The 23773-nt window shown below is 36.9% G+C and overlaps 1 protein-coding gene across 1 annotated transcript in view; it reads right to left on the reverse strand.

Moving 5' to 3' along the window:
- RABEP1 (rabaptin, RAB GTPase binding effector protein 1) overlaps positions 1-23773 on the reverse strand; it is a 79540-nt gene extending 55767 nt beyond the window's left edge. Inside the window, exons 1-2 of the mRNA XM_024736178.1 lie at positions 23710-23773; positions 11836-11964 (exon numbers count right to left, since the gene is read on the reverse strand). Of these exons, the coding sequence (XP_024591946.1) occupies positions 11836-11964; positions 23710-23773 (193 nt within the window). The remainder of the gene's footprint in view (positions 1-11835; positions 11965-23709) is intronic.

Below are 23773 nucleotides of genomic sequence, written 5' to 3' on the forward strand. Positions count from 1 at the left end.
AATATACTAAATTTCCATATGCTATGGGCTCAATAAAGCAAATATAAATATATATGTATTTTATGTGTGTATATATATACATATAAAAAATACACAATTACCTTTACTGGGGACTCTGTTTTTCTCACGTGAATTCAAATTACTGTCTATAATTACTTGCTTTCAACTGAAGAACTTCCTTTAGTATTTTTTATAAGGCAGTCTGCTAAGAAAAAAATTCTCTCCGTTTTTTGGGGTTTTGTTGTTGTTGTTGTTGTTTTTTTTGCGGTACGCGGGCCTCTCACTGTTGTGGCCTCTCCTGTTGCAGAGCACAGGCTCTGGACGCGCAGGCTCAGCAGCCATGGCTCATGGGCCCAGCCGCTCCACGTTATGTGGGACCTTCCCAAACCGGGGCACAAACCCATGTCCCCTGCATTGGCAGGCAGACTCTCAACCACTGTGCCACCAGGGAAGCCGTTTGTTTTTTTTTTAAATCTGAGAATATCTTTATTTCATCTTCATGTTAGAAAGATGCTTTTGCTATATATAGGCTTCTTGGTTAACAGTTTTTTTTTCCCCCCTTTGAGCATTAAATGTAATCCCACTGCCTTGCTTCCATTGTTTCTAACGAGAAGTCAGCTGTTAATCTTATGATGTGTCTCTGTGTGGATCTCTTTGCACACCTCTATACTACTTGGAGTTCAATGAGCTTCTTAGATGTGCAATTTACTGCTTTTCATCAAATTTGGAAATTTTTCATCCATTTCCTCTTCAATTATTTTTTCTTTTCCTCTCTTTTCTCTTTCTAGCACTCCCATTATGTGTTTACTGACATATTTAATGATGTCCCACATTTCTACAATGCTCTTCATTTTTCTCTTTTCTTTCTGTACTTCGGACTGGATAATCTTAACTGACCTATCTTTAAGTTAATAAATTCTTTCTTCTGCCAGTTCAAATCTACTGTTGAGCTCCTATAGTGAATTTTTCATTTTAGTTATTATAATTTTCAACCCCAGAATTTCCACTGGGTTCTTTGTTACAATTTCTCCTTATTGATATTCTCTATTTGATGAAACACAGTCACACTTTACTTCTTTAAGCATAGTTTTCTTCAGCTCTTTAAATGTACTTATGACTTCCTTGAAGTCTCTGTCTGTTAAATCTGACATCTGGTCACCCTCACATGCACTGCATGTTTTTTTTCCTTTGTATGGGCCACAGTTTCTCCTAATTTTTTTTTGTTTGAAAACATTTTTGGTAATACACTGCAATAACTCTAGAACTGGTTCAGCCCTACTCCCTTACCAGCTTGTTACTGTTGTCTGCTGTTTAGTGGTTGACTGGATTTTAGTAAAGTCTATTTCTTCTCTCCCACTTCCTCCAACTCCTGCAGTATAAAACCTCTGATGTTGCTCCTCAGAAGGTACAGATTTGGACATGTGCAGTCACTCTGGGATGACAACAGTTTTTGCAGGGCTCCCTTCTGAGTATCTCTTTCCCTGACCCACATCCGTCAAACTCTATACTTACCTGCTGGTGCTCTTCTGAGTGATATATCTGCTTTAGGAACAGGGCACTGAGTGGTGGGAGATGAAGTGGTAGCCTCTGATGTCCTTGGCTTGCTTCTCCCAGCATAGAACCTCCACCCAACAAACAAGTTAGAGCAAAGGCTATCAGGGCCCCAATATTCTCAGTATGTACCACCCAAGTTAGAGCCTGCATCCTAAGGAGTAGGGGTGAGAGGGAAGAAAAGAGTTCCAGATCTCTTGGCCACACTCAACTGATACTTATCCTCTACAAGTGGCTGGGGTGGGGGTCCTCAACTGTGAACTCAGGAGAGAGGGAAACCTGTGTTCCCAGCATCACCTGCCTGGAGTGCAGTTTCCATCACACCAGGCTGGGAGAGAAGAAGGAGGAAGTGGTTCATGGATCAAATGTCCCAGACTCTGTTTTTACCAAGATTTAACAGATTTTCTTGGGAAAATGTTTCATTTGCTATATGCCTTAGGACTACTTCTAGAGACTTTAAATGGTTGTTCTTAAAAATAATTTTCCCAAGTTTTGCTGGGCAGTGGGTCTGTGGAGCTCCTCATATTACCATTCTAGAAATGGACCTCTCAAACTTATCATTTACCCATAAATATTTCAGTATGTAACCCTAAAAGATAAAGGCCATTTTTTTAAAGTACATGTACCATAAAATTTACCATTTTCATCATTTTTAAGTGTACAGTTCAGTGGTGTTAAGTTATTCACCTTGTTGTGCAACCAATCGCCAAAACTTGTCATCTTACAAAACTAAAACTATACCCACTAAACAGCAACTCCCTATTTCCCTGCCTCCTCTAAGCCCTTGGCAACCACATTCTACTTTCTTTCTCTAAGTTTAATTTTTCTAGGCACCTCATATAAATGGAATCATACTGTCTTTTTCTGACTGCCTTATTTCACTTTATAAGGACCATTTTCACACCTGAAAAAAATTAACAATACCTGAATATCATCAAACCAGTGTTGAAATTTCCACTTGTCTAATGTTTTTAAAACAGTTCAGCTCTTTGAATCAGAATCCAAAAACGTCCATATACTACAGCTAGTTGATATCTATCTTAAGTCTCTATTAATCTATAGGTTTCTCCCTCCATCTCTTTTCTCCTTGTACTTTATTTGTTGAGGAAACTAGGTTGTCTCATAGAACTTCGCACAGTCTGGATTTGCTAACTGCAAACCTATAAATATAGATGAACTTGTTCCTTTTTTCTTTGCATTTCCTATAAATTGGCAGTTACCTATAGTGGGTCACCATCTTCTTGAGCCTGTTCTTCTTTGTAAATCTGAAGACAGTCTGGAAGATCCAAAAGGGAATAAACTAGATTTTCACTGGAATTGCTCTCAACTTATAGACTGAAGTGAAAGTTAGCATCTTTACAACACTAAGTCTTTCCACCTATGAACATGGTATCTCATTCCATTTATTCAGGCTTTCTTTTATGTCCTTTAACACTGTTTTATAACTTTCCTCTATAAAAGTTGTACACACCTTTGTTTAGACTTATTCCCAAGTGACTAAGGATTATGATTTTTACTTTTTTTTATTTACTTCAGGGTTGCTTTTTCTTCTTTTACTTCTCTAGTTGTTACTGATATGGAGAAACATTACTGATTCTTCTATAGTGATCTTCATACCAACAATGCTGATAACTCTTTAGTTCTAATAGTGTGGATTCTCTTGGTTCCTCTATGTTGTTAATCATATGGACTCCACAGAGACAAAATTGTCATTAACTTCCCAAATTTTATAACTAATTTCCTTCTATTTTATTGCATTGGCTAGGAGGACCTACAGTATTAAAATGAATTAAAGTACTGACAATAGGCCTTCTTATCTTGTTTTATCATGAAGTATAATATATTCTATTAGTTTCTAATAGAAACAGAGAGGCCCCCTCAATTCCTCATTTGCTAGGAACTAGTATGAACTCATATTACTAAAGTGTATTAACTTTTATTGAATGTGCTTTCTGGTTTTTCTCATTTGTTAATGCAGTGAGTTACATCAATAGATGTTGCAATGTTAAACTATCCTTGTGCTCCTAGTATGCATGGTCACGGTATATACTATGTTTTAATACTCCGCTGAAATCAATTTTTTAAAAACAATTTTTTAACTGCACCGCGTGGCGTGTGGGATCTTAGTTCTCTGACCAGGGATCGAACCCACGCCCCCTGCACTGAAAGCACAATGTCCTAACCACTGGACCACCAGGGAAGTCCCTGAAGTCAATTTTATTTAGGATTTTAAAGCCTATGGTCATAAACAAGACTGGTTTATTGGTACACTAGTATTACTGCTTCCATTGTACTAATCCCACAAAATGAAGTGGATAGCTCTCTAGTTTTTTCTTGTTACTAACGCAGTATATAAAAGATAGGAACAAATTTTCCTTGAAGATTTTTTAAAATTTGCCTATAAAACTTATGCCTGTGACATCCTTTTGTGAGTAAGAATTCTGTTTATTGATTCCGTTTCTCTTATGGTTATGGTTTATTCAGTTTCTATTTGAGGTAATTCTGGTAACTCATATTTCCTAGAAAATTATTCATCTAAATTTACAATGTTTTTTGGCATAGACATACATGCACAGTACTCCTATGTTTTCACATCTCTACTGTACCAGTAATTGTGTCTTTTTATTAGTTTTTTTAACCAAAAGATGTGGGGTTTTTTTAAGTTAAGTATAGTTGATTTACAATATTGTGTTAGTCTCAGGTATACAGCAAATTGATTCAGTTACATATTTTTTAATATTATTTTCCATTATAGGTTATTATAAGATATTGAATACAGTTCCCTGTTTTATATAGTAATTTCTTATTGTTTATCTATCTTATGTATAGTAGTTTGTTATCTGTTAATCCCATATGCCTAATGTATCCCTCCCCATCTCCCTTTCCCCTTTGATAACCTTAAGTGTGTTTTCTATGTCTGTGAATCTGTTTCTGTTTTGTATATAGATTCGTTTGTATTATTTTTTAGATTCTACATATAAGTGGTATCATATATTTGTCTTTCTCTAACCTACTTCTCTTAGTATGATATTATCTAGGCCCATCTATGTTGCTGCAAATGGCAATAGTTCATTCCTTTTTATGGCTGAATAGTATTCCATTGTGCACGCGCGTGCGCGTGTGTATGTGTGTGTATCTCCATATATCACATCTTCTTAAACCAATCATCAGTTAATGGGCACTTGGGTTGTTTCCATGTCTTGGCTATTATAAATAGGGTTATCATATTAAGTGAAGTAAGTCAGATACATAAAGACAAACACTATGTGGTATTTGTAACACTATAAATCAACTATACTTAAAATTTTTTTTAATTTTTAAAAATATAGTGCTGCTGTGAACACTTGTATCTTTTCAAATTAGAGTTTTCATCCAAAACATGTGCTTTTGATTTTATTGAGCTTAACTCTTAACTTTGCTTTCTATTTCATTGATTTCTATCATTATTTTATTTCTTCTATTTCCTTTGGGTTCACTCTTTTTTCTAGCTTCTGGAGTTGAACATTTAGATCATTTAGTTTCAATTTCTCATGTTTTGTTTTGTTTTGTTTTTGTTTTTGTTTTTGTTTGTTTTGCGGTATACGGGCCTCTCCCGTTGTGGAGCACAGGCTCCAGATGCGCAGGCTCAGCGGCCATGGCTCACGGGCCCAACCGTTCCGCAGCATGTGGGATCTTCCCAGACCGGGGCACGAACCCGTGTCCCCTGCATCGGCAGGCGGACTCTCAACCACTGCGCCACCAGGGAAGCCCCTCTCATGTCTTTTAATAAATTAATTTTAATAAATGTTTTTAAAGTTATAAGCTTATTTTCAAAGTATTGTTTTAGCTGCATCCCACAAGTATATTCATTGTATTCTAAATATTTTGCAATCTTCATTATGACCTCCTCTTGAACTCATGAGCAACAGGAATGCATTCTTAGTTTCCAAACTTTAAAAAACATTTACATTGTTGCTTAAAATCTTTCTAACTGCAATAGGTAACAAAACATGGTAAGTAGCTTGACTTTTAAAATATGTTGAGTATTCCTTTGAGATATACACAATATTTTAAGTGCTCCTTATGAATATAAAAGGATGTATATTTTCAGTTTCTTGGGTACATCATTCCTAGGAGATCAAACTTTTTAAAATTCCGTTGCTCAAAGTTGTTGTATCTACCTACTGCTTGATCTAGCAATTGATATAATGTTAAACATCTCATATGTGTGCAGTTATCAACTTCTTGTAATTCTATCACCTTTTGTTTCTTTATGACATGCCATGGCTATTTTGTTAGGTACAGACAAGTTCATATTATTACATTCTCTTTGTAGACTGTTTCATTCATTGTGAAATACCCTTCTATGTCCCCGCAATGCTGTTTGCCATAAGTTCCAATTTTGTTATTATTGCCTCATTTGTCTTATTTTCTTCTTTTAAAAAATTAAAATGAACTCAGAAGTTTTTTGGTTTTGTTTTTTATAGTCAGATTTATTAGTTTCTATGGTTGGTACTGTTTCTTATATCCTATATGTTCCCTCTATGTTTACTTTTCTTGTAAATGTTATCTTTACTAGTTCTTCTGGTGATTTATGTGGGTGATAAATGCTCTCAGTTTTTATATGCCTGAAATATCTTATTTGCTCTCCCTCTTAAATAATTTAGCTGTACATAAAATTTTAGGTTGACAACTGCTTTTTCTCTGCACTCTGAAGATCTTATTTCATGGTCTCCAGGCATCTATTCTGCTTATGTAGTATCTCCTGTCAGCATAATTATTACTTCCCTCTGGTAGCTTTCAATATTTTCTTTTCATTCTTGAGGTTCCACGGTTTAAGATGCGTCAAAGTATGAATTTACTATTATTTACCCTACTTGGTACTCAGTATTTATGTTGAGGACTCACTACTGTTTCTTAATGCTTGAAAAAATCTCAGTTATTATCTCCTCAAATATTCTCTACTACTCCCTCCATTATCTTCTCCTGGAATTCTTTTGATGTGTGTTGGAGACTCAACTCATCCTCTGTGTCAATTGCTCTTTGATATTTCTCTGTCTCACTGGGAGGGAGAACTCCTCAATACCATTTTCTAATTTTTAAAATCTGTGTCTACCATTTAAACCATCTACTTACCTTATTTCAATTTATTTATTGTTTCCAAGATTTCTAATGGTTTTTAATTTTTTTAATATACTCTAATTTTATTTCCATATCTAAGTACCAACTTAAGGCATCTGAACCATAAATATCTTCCTAAACCTAGCTTTTAACTATTGCTCTGGTTAGTTAGCGTCAGAGCTTTATATATGTTATAACCATGTACAAAATCCTTTTGAACACCACTAGAAAATTCCACTGTCTTCTGGTGACTAACATGAGCTCTATTTCTACTATTCTCCTTCAAATTGAGAGCTCTATGGCCTTTTGTTTGCTCCCTCGTGTAACAGGCTCTTACTCATTGCCCAAGATTGAGGATTTCCAAAACACAAACACTGTTGCAGTGCCAAGCTTTGTACTGAAATTGGTTAAAGCAGAAAGCTAAATCAAAAACATTTTTTTGAAAGCTAAATCTCTTTTTCAAGTTCAACAGAAAACCAACAAAACTTTCAGAAATATTTGTAACATTCCCAGTTGAAGAAGCTGGGAAAAGAATGGGTACTAAGGCAGGAACAGACAGTAAGAGGAGTCAAGAGGTAATAATCCCTTTTATTAGCACTCTTCATTACTATTTGCACTTATATTTCAGCCACTCTCCAAATAAATGAAAGCACAGCTATTACAACGCCAAAGCAAAAGCTATTCTTATTGGGAAAAACACCAGTGTTTGGACTTCTGGGGTTACTGTGACCTGGTTTGCTGAAAGATAAAACAAAGACTACTGAACACATCAAAACCATGGCTTATACTGTTATCACCTGTGACAATCACAGAAGACTAGATATATACTTCATGCAATAATATAAGCTGCTGCTTTAGAGGACATCTTTCAATTTGTTTTTTATTATGATATAGGCAATCAGCCAAGCCATAAACTAAATCAACATTTACCTTTTACACACTGTGCAATTTCTTTAGAAATGACACCAAAAACTCTTAAAAAGGATCACAGTATTCCCTTTGAAATTTTGTAATAAGTTACCTCACCTGTTCTTTATGGCCAGTTTAAGTTCACTGAGAACTTCAGATAGTAAAGATACAATAGTACACATACAGATTATTTCTTGGGTCTAGCCGCAGTCAAAGCAATTTAACATAGCAGGCATGTTTTTGAACAAACCCATATGACAAGCTGCTTAGAGATATAAAACTGCAATTGATAATGTATTTCAGAAATGAGAGGTTCTTAGTCATTTTCATTTCTTCAGAATTTTACAGAAAAGTCCATTTATAATTTAAAAAAAGAAGATAAGGAAACCCTAGCATCTTTATTTGGGGATAGAGAAAAACAGAAAGCAAAATGAACAAACTTTGGACAAGATAAACTTGAATTTATTGGATAAGCAAAGACTGAAAGAAAAAAAGTGTAGAGAGGATGATAAAGCGTCAGAATTATTGGTTGTGAGAAGTAAAGAGAAAAGAGAATGCCACTAGCTAGTATCACAGTGAGTTTGAATTGGTCATCAGAGGAAATACTGCCACGACCTCATACATACACACTAAAATGTATTACACTCACCCTGACAAGAACATACCATTGCACAGAGTTTAAAGTAGTATTTCATCAATTCAACGTTAAAACAAAATTTAAAAGGAAGATGTTAAAAAATTCACATGAACATACTGAAGAACTGGACAGAACTCATTTCTCAAGACAACAACATATATTCAAATAACAATGATAGTGTGCAAAATGTATTATGTACCCCAGTAGACTATACTTTCTTGAAGATGAAAACCATATTTCATTCATCCCAACCTCCACAATGCCTTGCAGACTGCCACCATGCCTAGACAGGAACACCAGCTTTCCCATCTCCTTATCATCCTATGGAGGAACAAAATTAATAGGGAACAGCCAGCCCTCCTGCAACCCACAAGAAAACAGAATCCCATCCCACACTACAGTCAGTAAACCTTTCCAAGCCACGGGCTGAATTCTGTGAGGCCTAGGAATCTTCCAGCTTATTGAACAGTGGCTTTCAAACTGCTTTAACCATAATTCACAGCAAAACATATATTTTATCACACAACTCTATACATACGTGTGTATATGTAACTGAAACAAAAAATTTTGTTCAATTATACTTACTTAACCTTACAAGTAAATAACGTGCTGTTACTTTCCACTGCATTTCTTTTTAAAACTTGCTGGTCACAACGCACTCAATTTTGCTATCCATCAAAGAGTTACAACATATAGTCTGAATAACACCACTTCAGGACAGTGGTCTTCAAAGTGGGGTACACCCGAGGGGGTACGTAAAGACTTTCCAAGGGATTCATAGGCACATGTTGTTTTAAAGGAATCAAACTCTAGATCCTCAACTTCTATAAATAATCTTTCCTAAAACAGAGAGCTATTTATGTGTAGATTCTCTTTGGCCACCTTCCTTTTCTTAACACCCTTCTCCCTACTTAACAAATGAAAGGCTTTCACCCATCCTGAGTTTTACTATGGTTCACTACCTTACTGTGTAAAAACTTCTCTGTGATATCAAACCAGAGGAACAATTTAAAATATCAATGTCAGTAACAAAAAAGTGAATGACTGGGCTTCCCTGGTGCCTCAGTGCTTAAGAATCCGCCTGCCAATGCAGGGGACACAGGTTCAAGCCCTGGTCCAGGAAGATCCCACATGCCGCAGAGCAACTAAGCCCGTGTCACAACTACTGAGCCTGCGCTCTAGAGCCCGCGAGCCACAACTACTGAGCCCACATGCCACAACTACTGAGGCCCACGCACTTAGAACCCGTGCTCCACAACAAGAGAAGCCACCGCAATGAGAAGCCTGCACACCGCAATGAAGAGTAGCCCGCGCTCGCCGCAACTAGAGAAAGCGTGCGTGCAGCAACAAAGATCCAACACAGCCAGAAATAAATGAATAAATAAACTTATTTTTAAAAAGTGAATGACTAATAACTGGGTAACGAATCTTTTGGCAGGTCATGTGGATTGCAAAGTCTATTTCAACAAAACTGAAAGAAGATCTATTTGAGTTGTCAACCTACAGAATAAAAATATTTTTGAAGCTAGAGCACTATGTGATTTAACACGTAATTCAGAAAGAGTTAAGAGAATAACAGTCACTATTAAAAAAAAAAAACCCACTTCTATTTCCGTCTACTTATTTATGAGAGCAAGGGCTTAACTTATATCTTTTTTTTTTTTTTTTTTTTTTGCCACACCGTGCAGCTTGTGGGATCTCAGTTCCCTGACCAGGGATTGAACCTGGGCCATAGCAGTGAAAGCCCAGAATCCTAACCACTAGGCCACCAGGGAACTCCCAACTTATATCCATTAAAAAAAAAAAACTGAAACATACCTTTTTCTAGATATTAATAATATTCACCAGAGGTTAATGACTTAATTGGGAGGGAGAAGCAATATATCTCATAAGACCTGCATTTCCAATAATTTTTACAACTTAATAATTATTTTTTAAATGCGTACAATATTTATGTAATCAATTGTCTACTTTAACTGTAATGATATCTCAATACAAAAGAAATTTACATGCATATTTTTATTGCAGAGACGTCTGACCAATTTTTTTTAATGGCTTCCAAGCACAAAATATTACTTTAGGCCAGTGGTTCTCAAAGTGTGGCCCCTGAACCAACAATATCAGCATCACCTGGTAACTTTCTAGAAATGCAAATTCTAGGATCCCACAGACCTAGTGAATCAGAAACTCTGGGGGTGCGGCCCAGCAATCTTTGTTTTAACAAACCCTATAGGTAAAATTCTGAGGCACACTCAGGTCTGTGTGCTAAAAAACACTTTTTAGAATAAAATTCTGAGGGAGACATTAAAAAAAAAACACACCTAACACAAGGAGGAGAAAAATGTAAAATTCCTGAAGAATTTATTCACGTATTTTTTATTAAATGGATGGTGACGGATATTAAATCACTATGATTGATTCCACTGGATATGTTTAAAAGCATGAGTTTTAATTTAAATTGTCAGTGTTAACAATACGATAGAATTTACATCCTTTGAATTTTTTACATTTAAAATTAAAAATTTTTTAAGGTGTGAGGGATGTTTATAATCATTTTACAGACTATATAAACTTAAAAGTTGAAGGATCACTGGTCGAGAGTAGTGGTCCTCAAACTGTGGCCCTTGGACTGACCATACTGCAGTCGCCTACAAGTTTATTAGAAATGCAAATTCTCAGGCTCCAGCCCAACATACCGAGTTCCAACAAGTTCTCCAGGTGATTTTCATCCACTTTAAAGTTTGAGAGCTGCTGGTCTATACTAGAGCAGTGGTTCCCAAAATCTGGTGTGCATCTGAATTACCTGGTGAACGTCTTAAAACACTGACTGCTAGACCCTAATCCCAGAGTGTCTGGCTCAATAAGTCTGGGGTAGGATCCAACATTTTGCATTTCTAACAAGTTTCCCAGGAGATAATAATGCTGATGCTGCTATTCCATAATCACACTTTGAGAATCACTCACTGGTCTAGAGGGCTGTGGAAATCATATCTATACTTTCCTATGTCAATACCCAAAATGTAAACCCTTTCCCTCATCCTTCAGAGTAGATCTCCCTCGTGATATGATCTCATACATTGGCCTTATACACTTTGCTTTTTTTTAAACAACTCACTATTACTTAATCTGTTTTCCTCAGTAGAGTTCAACTCCTATGAGTAAAAAAGCCACATGAATCTTGCCCCTTCTGTATACCCAGCACTTAGGCACAATGCCCACCTCATAGCAGGTATTAAACATATTAACTGATAATTAACATTTGTTGAATAAATTACATGAAATGTCAGTTTTACTATAACACAGCTAAGGCTATTATTAGAATGCCAACAGTCCTGATTTGACCGGGGCTATCTCCCAAGTGCTAAGGGGACTGAAAGTCCTGTGTCCCAGGACTATCTAGCCTACCATCTTAAATATCATCAAGGGCAAAAGACAAAGGACTATCTGAATAACGCATTATTCAACTTGTTTTTCAATTTCATTATTAACCCTAGCCTCTAAATAGGCTTCTATTATACTATGCAAGTAGAAATAAAATCAAGATTTATTCAATGATAAAATTAACATTGTACTACCAAGAAACTTGACATTTTAAGGCAGTTTTAGTATGGGGGTTAGGGGAAGACTTATAAACTTACCCTCTTTAGCCAAATACAACTCTTTAAATTTTGCTCTCTTTTGATTAAATTCTTGCTCAAGCTGCTGCTTTGCACGTAAAAATTCTGCATTAATTTTTTCCAATTCTGCTACCCGTTGCTGAAGAGAAACTGGAAAGAAAAATACTAGTTAACAAGTAATAACTTTTATTCATAAATTAAGTTACAAGAATAAATTAGTATTGTGGCTACACATTTCTGTAATGAAACAAGTGGTCAACCTTCTTCCAAAGATCTAATATATTCTAGGAAATTCTAATTTTTCAAAAAAGACACTTCTCCTAGACTTAATACACACATTGTGAGTGAATCATGTAAAGTGAAACAGCACATATATGGAGAATCGCATAAGGCAAATTTCCCAAAAGAAAGCTTCTAAGTTCCTTTGTATAACTGACAGAATGTCAATCCACTTACAGAATTGTTAAATTTTGGATTATTTGGGCTATTTACCCCACAAATGAACCCACTACCAATCTTGCTAGCTTCTGTCTCTCTCAAGTGTTATGAGCAAAATCTAAAGGGCACCCTGATTAGGACAGCCATACCAGCCTGAACTACTCTCCCAATTTCAAGATGATTCATTACCATTATACTGAAATCATAATCAAGAAACCTTTCATATAGAAAGGATACAGAATCATACATTCTGTATGAACTCTCAATGACTGGGAGATTATCTGGTTTTTAGATTAACTTGATTGTGGTATGGCAGGGATTGGGACACATTTTTACTTTAGGGGCTCTATAATTTGGCCACAGCTAATTATATAAACACCTATTCTGACCAAACCCAGAGGGTCTTTTGGTTCAAGCAAGGAGAGGGAAATTCAGGAGTCCAAACCCCTGACCTCCTCCTTTTCCCCAATAGCAACCTAGCCACAAAGCTATGACCCTAATCGCTCCAGGGGATACTTATCAGTACTAACACCTCTGCCTGATTACCTAGGTCAGCAGAGGTCTCAGTTCCCTACAACGAGCCACCCCCAGATAATCATGATTTACTAAAATTTTAACCATGATCTGAGATTATCTCTGAAGGTCTTCCCCCTACAACCTATTACTCAATTTAATTGAGATTATAATTTTATAACACACAGAAAAAAGACTGGAAAAAATGCACCAATGATTTGTCTATGAGAAATAGAATTATGGCTCATTAATTTCTTCCATGTGCTTTTCAAAGCTCTCTACAACTCCTTTGATAATAAACAATTAACTAAAACCACTATTTGCTCATTCCCATGACATCTTCAAACTAGCTTCACTACAGATCTAACAGCATCGATGCAATCCATGGCAAAAAATGGAAATGACAGCTGCTTTGAGTTCCATGTCATTAAAGGTAAGGAGTCATTTTGAGGAGCAAACATCTAGGATCTTTAGGTCAAAGCAAAGAATGACATCTGGTCATCTGAACATGTGCTAACCTTCGGAGAAAGACAAGGATGGAGAATCCACTGGAAGAAGGAAACGTGCAGTTATTTCATATTTACCATTTGAAATCATGAAGGAAATGGGTTCTCTGTGCTATTTACTTGTCTTGGTATTTTTATTGTCCAATTCCAATTGTTAAATAAATTAAGCAAATTTTCCACTTAACATTTTAAAGTTACTGGTACCTACTGATTAATACATGGGTTAAGGAAGGGCACTGGAAAATAAAGAAGAAAAAGCAGGATCCCTCTGTTCTTACTTTTCCCTAACAACTACATTCCCACCCACTACTACCTTCTACTAAAACACACTCACATACACACACACACAAAATGTCCATACCTTTCAACATTATATTTATATTTAGGAGCGAAGGCTAATGAATCAATAAAAACTAAAATGCAGCCTTTAAAATTACAGCCAATAAAGATTAAGCGTGTTTCCACTACTCCCAACGCTGTCCTGGCTCTGACCCACAGTTCAGGCGCCATCCACACCCACAGGTCTGGCTGCCTCTCTCACGATTCAGAACAAATTTCAATTCCAGGAGTCATGATCCCATTGAGGATACACCAAGTAACTCCCTTATTTGTTTTCTTAATAAAAAAACTTAAAATCCCCCCCCCCAGTTTTTTTTAAATCCACCTCAAGTACTTCTAACATACTGCAACTCTACAACACAAAGGCCAAAACAACTGCTTTTTACAAGAATGCCTCTACTGCTATATGTAGAAAAATCAATTCACCTTGCATAAGACAGTTAGAAAGTTTACAAACAGGCATATCCTATATCATAATGCATGAGCAACCAACCACAAATCAAACTGAAAACAGATCTCATCACACAAAATACTTTATTATTTTTCTAACATGGTGACGAGCAGTTCACAATAACTAGCTAATAGTTCATGTAAAAACCACTTAGCCTGGCACATAGAAAAAAAAGGACGTTAGCTGTAAACTAGTGAGATTTACTGATATTAAATGAGTAAGGAGAGACTTCCATGGTGGTCCAGAGGTTAAGACTCCACTCTCCCAATGCAGGGGGCCAGGATTCGATCCCTGCTCAGGGAACTAGATCCCACGTGCCACAGCTAAAGATCCCGTGTGCCACAATTAAGACCTGGTGCAGCCAAATAAATAAATAATTTTTTTTTTTTTAATGAGTAAGGGAAAACAGCAGAGTGATCAACTGGCTTTGACAAAAGACCAGAAGTCACTTCCAGCCTCATGATTCTGACTCAGTTCCATGCTTAGACTTCCAGCTCATATCCTTCCCTACTACCTTGTATCAACATGGACGAACTGTTAACACCAACTTCAACAATATTAAGCCTGCTGTAACTCACAGCTGACAGCTATTAGTATAACAGCCTTTGTTAAACATTCCACACATTCCGTATATTGCTACCTTCGTTTGAGTAATAAAAAAAGGAGGGACACTATGTTATGCAATGGCTTCCTTTTTTTTTTTTCTTCCCCCCTCCACCCCCATACGCGGGCCTCTCACTGTTGTGGCCTCTCCCATTGCGGAGCACAGGTTCCGGACGCGCAGGCTCAGCGGTCATGGCTCACGGGCCCAGCCGCTCCGCGGCATGCGGGATCTTCCCGGACCGGGTCACGAACCCATGTCCCCTGCATCGGCAGGCGGACTCTCAACCACTGCGCCACCAGGGAAGCCCTGCAATGGCTTCTTTTAATGCTTGATATCCAAAGGGAAAAATTATTACATCATTTATTCAAAATGTCTGCATTGGTGGCATAGGGGTGAGCATAGGTGCCTTCCAAAATGTCTGAATTAAGCAATACAGAAAGGAAAGAATAATATGGCAAATAAATGAAGGAAATATTCAATAATTCTTAGGTATATCTCCTTCCCTAATTTTGATATGAATGGGAGAATATGTAATAACTTAAAAATATCTTTAAGCCTCAAGCTGTGTCCTACTATTACATTCCTCTAAGACTGTACTAAATTTGATGAGACACTATCAATGGGAAAAGAAAAAAAATACTAGTAGTCTAGATCAAATACTACTACAATCAGAATCTTTTTATTTAAAAATGTTCCAAGAAAACACCTATTTCAAGGAAGAAAGCGTAACTCCAGTGGAACAAAAGAATCTGAACAGTTCCTGAAACTCAGAAGTCTTAACCTGTGTATCACTGGCTTTTAAAATGAAACTGTTGGGCTTCCCTGGTGGCACAGTGCTTGAGAGTCTGCCTGCCGATGCAGGGGACACGGGTTCGTGCCCCGGTCCAGGAAGATCCCACATGCCGCGGAGCGGCTGGGCCCGTGAGCCATGGCCGCTGAGCCTGCGCATCCGGAGCTCCGCAATGGGAGAGGCCACAACAGTGAGAGGCCCGCGTATCGCAAACAAAACAAAAACAAAGTAAAATGAAACTGTTAAGTATGGTAGGTATGTACACCCATCCAATGGAATAATATCAAGTCAGAAAAATTACATTAAAAAAGACATAAAATTAGATATAATATGATCTTTGGAAAATATATGTATTAAAAAAAGACTGGCAAGAATATGCCAAATTATATTCAGAGTGGTTGCCTTTCTGAATCAAAGCATAATTAAAAGGATAAATTAGGGACTTCCCTGGTGGTGCAGTGGTTAAGAAGCTGCCTGCCAATGCAGGGGACACGGGTTCCATCCCTGCTCCAGGAAGATCCCACATGCCACAGAGCAACTTAAGCCCATGCGCCACAACTACTGAGCTTGCCCTCTAGAGCCCATGAACCACAACTACTGAAGCCCGTGCGTCTAGAGCCCATGCCCCACAATGAGAATAGCCACCGCAATGAGAAGCCCGTGCACTGCAACGAAGAGTAGCCCCCGTTCGCCGCAACCAGAGAAAAAGCCCGCAAGCAGCAATGAAGATTCAATGCAGCCAAAAATAATTTTTTTAAAAAGGGATAAATTACATTGATTGGGTTTAACTTAAAAGATAATAAGGTGCTTCATCTTTTTTTTTAGTTTTACTGATTATAATTTTATCTTATTAATCCATCTCAATCTCTTTGCTCATAAAAAGTGCACATAACTTACTTCAGTGGTCTTAAAATATTTTAACACACTATATAGTCATTTTTTAAAACTACACTTACATTTTCCCAGGACAAACAATTTGCTAAAACAGATAAATTTTCTAAAAAAATAATCTCTTCTGTTTCAGAAGTGGCCTTCCAGCTAGGAAACTACCTTCTCCCTGTACTCTGAAAACTAATCATGTCCAGCCTCTTTGAGGAATTACTAAAAATGATTATAATTTGCAGTAAATCTACCCACTGAATTGTGCTTTGTTTAGAGAATATTAAGTAAATCCACAATTACTTAGCATGCCTCAAGAAGGAAGGGGAAAAGAGAAAGTAAAGTAAAGCAGTCCACAAGCAGGTAACTGGGTTAACATTACCAATCACTTCACAATATTAGAGGAAACAGATATGGCACTTGGGAATCAACTTTTTCCATAATACTAAAGATAATCATAAATTCTTTAGTGTAATAGAAAGTTGTCAATTCACTTCATATAATCCTCCAAACTCTGACTTTAGCAACTTTAAGAAACTGCATCCTTTTACCTTGTCCATTTACTCAGATGAACCATTCTGAAACAAAAAACGTCTGGTGATGAAGTTTACACAAAACATCTTCTTAGCCTTCATTATGTGAACCAAAGTGAAAATCCTTATTTTCTTTATTCTTTTTTGCAACTCTCTTAAATAAGTATGCGTCATAATATTTCCGATAAAAGATAATAATACTTTTTAAATAATGGGTTTCAAATAAGAAAGTCAATTATTTCTCATGTAAAGATTAGGTGTTTATGTAAACGACTTGAAAATGTTGTTATAAATCTAGGAAAAATATTAAATGAAGAACTGGCACCAAATTTTAATCCAGGTGGAAAATGAGATAATGAAAAACTAATTAAGAAGTCTTCAAAAGGGCAAAAGCAGAATTAAGGATGGAAAAGACTGATTTGGGGGAGGGGTAGCAGGGGTGGCAAGGATAAAGGTGGGAAGAATCAAAAGACACAAGAACATTTTCTAATTTTCAGCCTCCCTAGAGATGTTAATGATCAAAATTAACTAATAACCTCTAGGCATTTGCAGTGTGGAATTTTCTGGGTCTAATTTTTAGTTTACATTATTGAGTGGGAATAATTAGGATCATAGTGTTGCAAGGATTTTAGAGATTATTCTAGTCCAGTGTATTTCAAACTAAATGTCAATCCATTAGTGAGTTGTTACATCAATTTAGTGATTAGCCATCTGCCTTTTATTTATTTATTTATTATTTATTTTATTTATTGGGGGGGGGGCTGCATTGGGTCTTCGTTGCTGAGCACGGGCTTTCTCTAGTTGCGGCGAGCAGGGGCTGCTCTTCGTTGCGGTGCGCAGGCTCCTCATTGCTGTGGTTTCTCGTTGCGGAGCACGGGCTCTAGGCGCCCAGGCTTCAGTAATTGCGGCACGCGGGCTTAGTAGTTGTAGCACACAGGCTTAGCTGCTCCACGGCATGTGGGATCTTCCTGGGCCAGGGCTCGAACCCGTGTCCCCTGCATTGGCAGGCGGCTTCTTAAGCACTGTACCACCAGAGAAGCCCCAGCAGTCTGCCTTTTTTTTTTTTTGCGGTACACGGGCCTCTCCCATTGCGGAGCACAGGCTCCGGACTCGCAGGCTCAGCGGCCATGGCTCACGGGCCTAGCCGCTCCGTGGCATGTGGGATCTTCCCGGACCGGGGCACGAACCCATGTCCCCTGCATCGGCAGGCGGACTCTCAACCACTGCACCACCAGGGAAGCCCCAGTCTGCCTTTTAAAGTTAATAAAATATAATAGGAAATATCAGCAACACATTTAATATGGGTATGTGTTATTTCATAACTGGGTTGCAATGGAAAAAGTGTTTCTTACTGTGGAGAGAGGTTAAAATAGTTTGAAAACCACCAATTCCTAACTCATGTAGGAATCCATTTCGATAACAACACAGACGTGATCATATGGCTTACACATGAACATAAATCTAATAACTCAGTTCACTGCCTCATGGGGTAGCCAATTCCACCATTAAGAGATTTTAGATTATCCTTCCCCCTTTACTTGGACAATTGGTCATCTGTTATAAATATCTGTTTTTAGTAACAGGACCCTAAATCATCTTCCTGAGAGATCTTAGTTTTGGCCTACAGAATTAGCAAGGAAAATTTCTAATATCTAACATCTATACTTGCCCTCTCCTTTCTTCTCCAGATGAAACATCTCCTAACCCTTTAATAACTTCTAAATTCTTCATTATCTCAGTTGCTCTCTCTGAACACTACAGTTAGTCAAAATTCTACATAAAATAGGACACACTGATCCTAACTCAATACCAGCTTAGTAGAAACATTATATCTGGGGGCTATATGCTTAATAATGTACTGTAAATTTACCCTAGCTTTTTTTGGCCATGACTTCACATTGTCATTGTTAGCCCAGAAGATTAATGTTAATCTAACACTGTTCTTAAATCCTTTTCACTTAAACTTAAGCCAAGGCTTCCTCCAACCTATACTAGTGCGGTTCAGCCATACTGCAGAGCTTTGTTTGAAAACAAAGTTTTAAGTTAAAGCTAGAGATAGAGAGCCCTTTGGTGCATCACCCGAGATCTCAGGAGAGGTTGATACTGATATATTAGATTGCTCTGTTAGTTACAAATTCATTCCAACCATTCTCAGTATCAAATCACATTTCATCTTATCCATGATTTCATACCAGTATAGTCAAATGCCTTATTAAAATTCAAAAATAAGCCATCTACAATTTCAGACTCAGAGAGGCTTGTGCTTCAACCCAAACCCAAGCACTTTCATTATATGAACTGGGGAAAACAAGTTTAACCTTTCCAAGATTTCATTAAAATAAAGATGATACCCATTTTGCAGAGTATCACATGCAATGAGGATTAAATATACCATCATATAAAAGCAACTCACGGGCTTCCCTGGTGGCGCAGTGGTTGAGAGTCCGCCTGCCAATGCAGGGGACACGGGTTCGTGCCCTGGTCCGGGAAGATCCCACATGCCGTGGAGCGGCTGGGCCCGTGAGCCATGGCTGCTGAGCCTGCGCGTCGGAGCCTGTGCTCCGCAACGGGAGAGGCCACGACAGTGAGAGGCCCGCGTACCGCAAAAAAAATAAAAAATAAAAAAAATAAAAGCAACTCACATATAAGAGGCACTCAAATGATAGTTACTATCAACAACTTCAGAATTTAACTAATTTCAGGTTGACAACTGTCCTTAAAAAAAATGGAGATGTACATTAGGCTCAACTTGTTCTAGAGATTCTTCCTATTGATAACTACAAAATCATTTTATTTTCTAAAATGTTCATAAATCACTTACTTAATAATCAATTCCTTTTTAAGTGTTCCAGAAATTGTATATAAGCGAAGTTATTAAGACAAGCAGGTAAACAAAGTTTTGAAAAAAGTCAGAAAAACAGAGAAAAGAAGCAACTGTGAGCAAAAGAATGGGGATTTCAGGGAATGTTCAGTAGATAAACAATGCAGTATAAACTATATTCCAGGCTCTATTCCTATATTTTTAAAGGCTATAAAGCTATATTCCACCATATACTCCCATATGGAATATATATTGACAATGTGAACCATGCAAAGTCTGAAACAAATAAAGATAACTTGAAAAATTAACTATACACACTACTATATATTAAATAGATAACCAACAAAGACCTACTGTATAGCACAGTGAACTATACTCAATATTTTGTAATAACCTATAAAGGAAAAGAATCTGAAAAAGAATATATGCACACACACACACATAACTGAATCACTGTGCTGTATACCTGAAACTAACACGACACTGTAAATCAACTGTACTTCAATTTTTAAAAAAAGCTAACTATATGGTTGAAATAAACTATGGACATTTTTGAATACTGGTCAAGATATACAATACAGTTCAACCACAATTACATTCATTTTACCAGATAATTTTTAAATCACCTAAATTTCTGATTACATTTAGCCCAATTACCATAACTGTCAAAAGCCTGTGTTCAACAGCTGATATAAATATGCATGGATAAAAATGGATAGTTACCTATTCAATTTGTACAAACTGGTATTATTCTACTTCTCAACTATTTCAAATACCAAATGCCAAGCCAGATGAAAAAGCATGATTGTGTCATTTGCAGAGACATGGATGGACCTAGAGACTGTCATACAGAGTGAAGTCAGTCAGAAAAACAAATATCGTATATTAACACATATGTGGTATCTAGAAAAATGGTATAGATGATCTTATTTGCAAAGCAGAAATAGAGACACAGAGGTAGAGAATAAACATATGCATACAAAGGGGAAGGGCAGGGGGTCTGGGATGAATTGGAAGACTGGGATTGACATATATACACTATTGATACTATGTATAAAATAGATAACTGGCGCTTCCCTGGTGGCGCAGTGGTTGAGAGTCTGCCTGCCGATGCAGGGGATGAGGGTTCGTGCCCCAGTCCGGGAAGATCCCACATGCCGTGGAGCAGCTGGGCCCGTGAGCCATGGCCGCTGAGCCTGCGCGTCCGGAGCCTGTGCTCCGCACGGGAGAGGCCACAAGAGTGAGAGGCCCGCATACCGCAAAAAAAAAAAAAATAGATAACTAATGAGAACCTACTGTATAGCACAGGAAGTTCTACTCAATGCTCTGTGGTGACCTAAATGGGAAGGAAATCCAAAAAAGAGGGGATATATGTATATGTATAGCTGATTCACTTTGCTGTACAGCAGACACTAACACAACATTGTAAAGCAACTATACTCCAATAAAAATTAAACAAAAAAAAACTGGACAAAAAAAAGAAAAAGCATGACTCTCACTGGACTGATAAGCAGATATCAGTCTGCTTATATTATTATCAGATAATATTGGATATTTAAATATTTTAGAGCCCCACTTACAAGACAAAGAAAGCTATTCAAAACTTAAATATCTTAAGTTTAAAACTTAAAGAAGGCTTACTTAAGGAAACAGCCAAAAGAATTCAGTTTTCTGAATAACTGAATGCCTGTTAACTCTACTGGCATTCACAAGTAGAACTACATCATGACACTTCAGGACCTGGCTTGGAACTCTGAGAATTCACTATCAGTGAAGTTGCATTTAATCCTTACTTTGTGCTTGAATTAACCAACTGTCAGTAAGGTTGCTGGTGGGAATGCAAAATAGTACCACCACTTTGGAAAACAGTTTGGCTGTTCCTTACAAACACACACCTACCATATGATACAGAAATCCTACAAATGAAAAGATATTTCCACACAAAGATTTGTACACAAATGCTCGCAGCAGCTTTACTTATAATAGCCAAAAATTGGAAATAACCCAAATGCCCACTATAAATGGACCAATAATAGTGTATCCATACAATGGAATATTAGACAGCAACAAAAAGGAATGCATTACTAATCACACAACATGGCTAAATCTCAATAACATCATGCTCAGTGAAAGAAATCAGATACAAAAAGTATGATCCCACTTATATGAAATTCTAGAAAAGGCAAAACTATAATGACAGAAAGCAGATCAGCATTTGCCCAGAAGTGGGGGGAGGAATTTAACCACAAAGTGTCATGAAAGAACTTTCTGGGATAAAACGTTCTATAAAACAATTACGGTGATGGTTACAAACTATATAGGTTTGTGAAAACTCATGAATCTATATAGTTAAAACTAGTAAATTTTAGCATAAATTATTTTTTAATCAGCTTTATTGTGATATGTGTTTACAATCACAAGAATAAATTAGTGCTTGGTAACAGCCTAAATGCTATCCTCATAGCCACTTTTATTATCCTCATAGCACTTATCACTATCTGAAATTATTTCTCTAAATATCTGACTGTTTAAATATTGCTCCATACTCAAGCAGACCCTCAGTGAAAACTGAGACTTTATGTATTCTGCTCGTTGCTACATTTCTAACACCTAGAACTGTGGCTAGCACATGGAAGGTGTTCAATAAACATTTACTAAATAAATAAGTAAATGAAAAAGTGAGCTGGAATAACTAAAACCCACTGATGAAGAGGAACTTAAGTCAGGATTTTAAAAGATAGCAAAGATCTAAAGAAGCAAAGGACAGAAGAGTATTCAACTGGGAACAATCAAAGGCAAAGGGAGCAAGACAGTAATGCATATCTGTCTAGGAGCCAGCAAGCAAACATCTCTGACACAGGGGAAACTGCGACTTTCCCCACTTTGCACGTAAGTCCCAATGAGTTACTTCTTGGCTTTCCAATATGGTAGCCACTAGCTACATGAGTCTACTGAACACCTGAAATGTGGCTATCTAAATTAAGATATGTGTTAAGTATGAAATATATATGGAATTTTGAAGACTTTAGTACAAAAAAAATTTTATTATCTCATTAATACTTTCTATAGTGATCACATGTAGAAACTGTAACATCTGGAATATACTGGGTAAATAAAATACATTATTAATCTCCACAGAAAGTTATACACAAATGTTCAGAGAAGCATTATTCATAATAGCTAAAAAAAGGAAACCCAAATGTCAATCAACTGATGAATGGATAAACAAAATTTGGTATATTCAGACAACGGACTATTATATGTCCAAAAAAGGAATGAAGTACTGACAAGTTACAAGATGGATGAGCCTTGAAAACATTATGTTAAGTGAAAGAAGCCAGACACCAAAGGCTACATATTGTATGATTCCATTTATATGTAATGTCCAGAGAAGGAAAATCCATAGCAACTAAAAGATTAGTGGTTTTGAGTTAAAACCACTAATTAATTAATGGTTTTAATTAAATTAAATGGTTTTAATGGTTTTAATTTAATTAAAATTATTTTGCTATATGAATTAAATCTCAATAAAGCTGTTGTTTTTTTAAATTTATTTCACCTGTTTCTCTATTTGGAAGTGTTTGTTTTGATTTTTTTTACTTTTTGAATGTGGCTGCTAGAAAAAACTTAAGTTACACCCTTTGGCTCACATTACATCTCTACTGGACAGCACAGTTCTAGAGAGCTTATGGTGGGGGGTGATACCCTGTATATTTTGAGCTCTCAGTTTTACCTCTATTTTTCTTACACTCTCCATTTTTCCCAATTTGCCAGCCTGCTTCAAGTATCACCATACTTCAGGGCCAACTTATACACTAATATCAGTCATCTTAAAACACTAGATTCCCTTCTCCCCTGTGCTTTTACAGTTAGCACAGTGTTACTCTACTATAGTATGCAGACTGTTACTGGTCTAATAAGATAAGGAGTTTGTGTAAGAACATAAAATCAACTAAGACCCTAAGCACATTGCTCAGTTCATCGGACATTTTCTGATGAAGGAAGCAGTACACTAATTTACATTCTGGCGCAAGTTCTTTCTCCCCTTGCAGAGCACTGCTGTAGTAGACAACTGTCATATCCAT

The sequence above is a fragment of the Neophocaena asiaeorientalis genome, unplaced genomic scaffold (assembly GCF_003031525.2).
Source record: "Neophocaena asiaeorientalis asiaeorientalis breed wild unplaced genomic scaffold, Neophocaena_asiaeorientalis_V1.1 scaffold129, whole genome shotgun sequence".
NCBI lineage: Eukaryota > Metazoa > Chordata > Mammalia > Artiodactyla > Phocoenidae > Neophocaena > Neophocaena asiaeorientalis.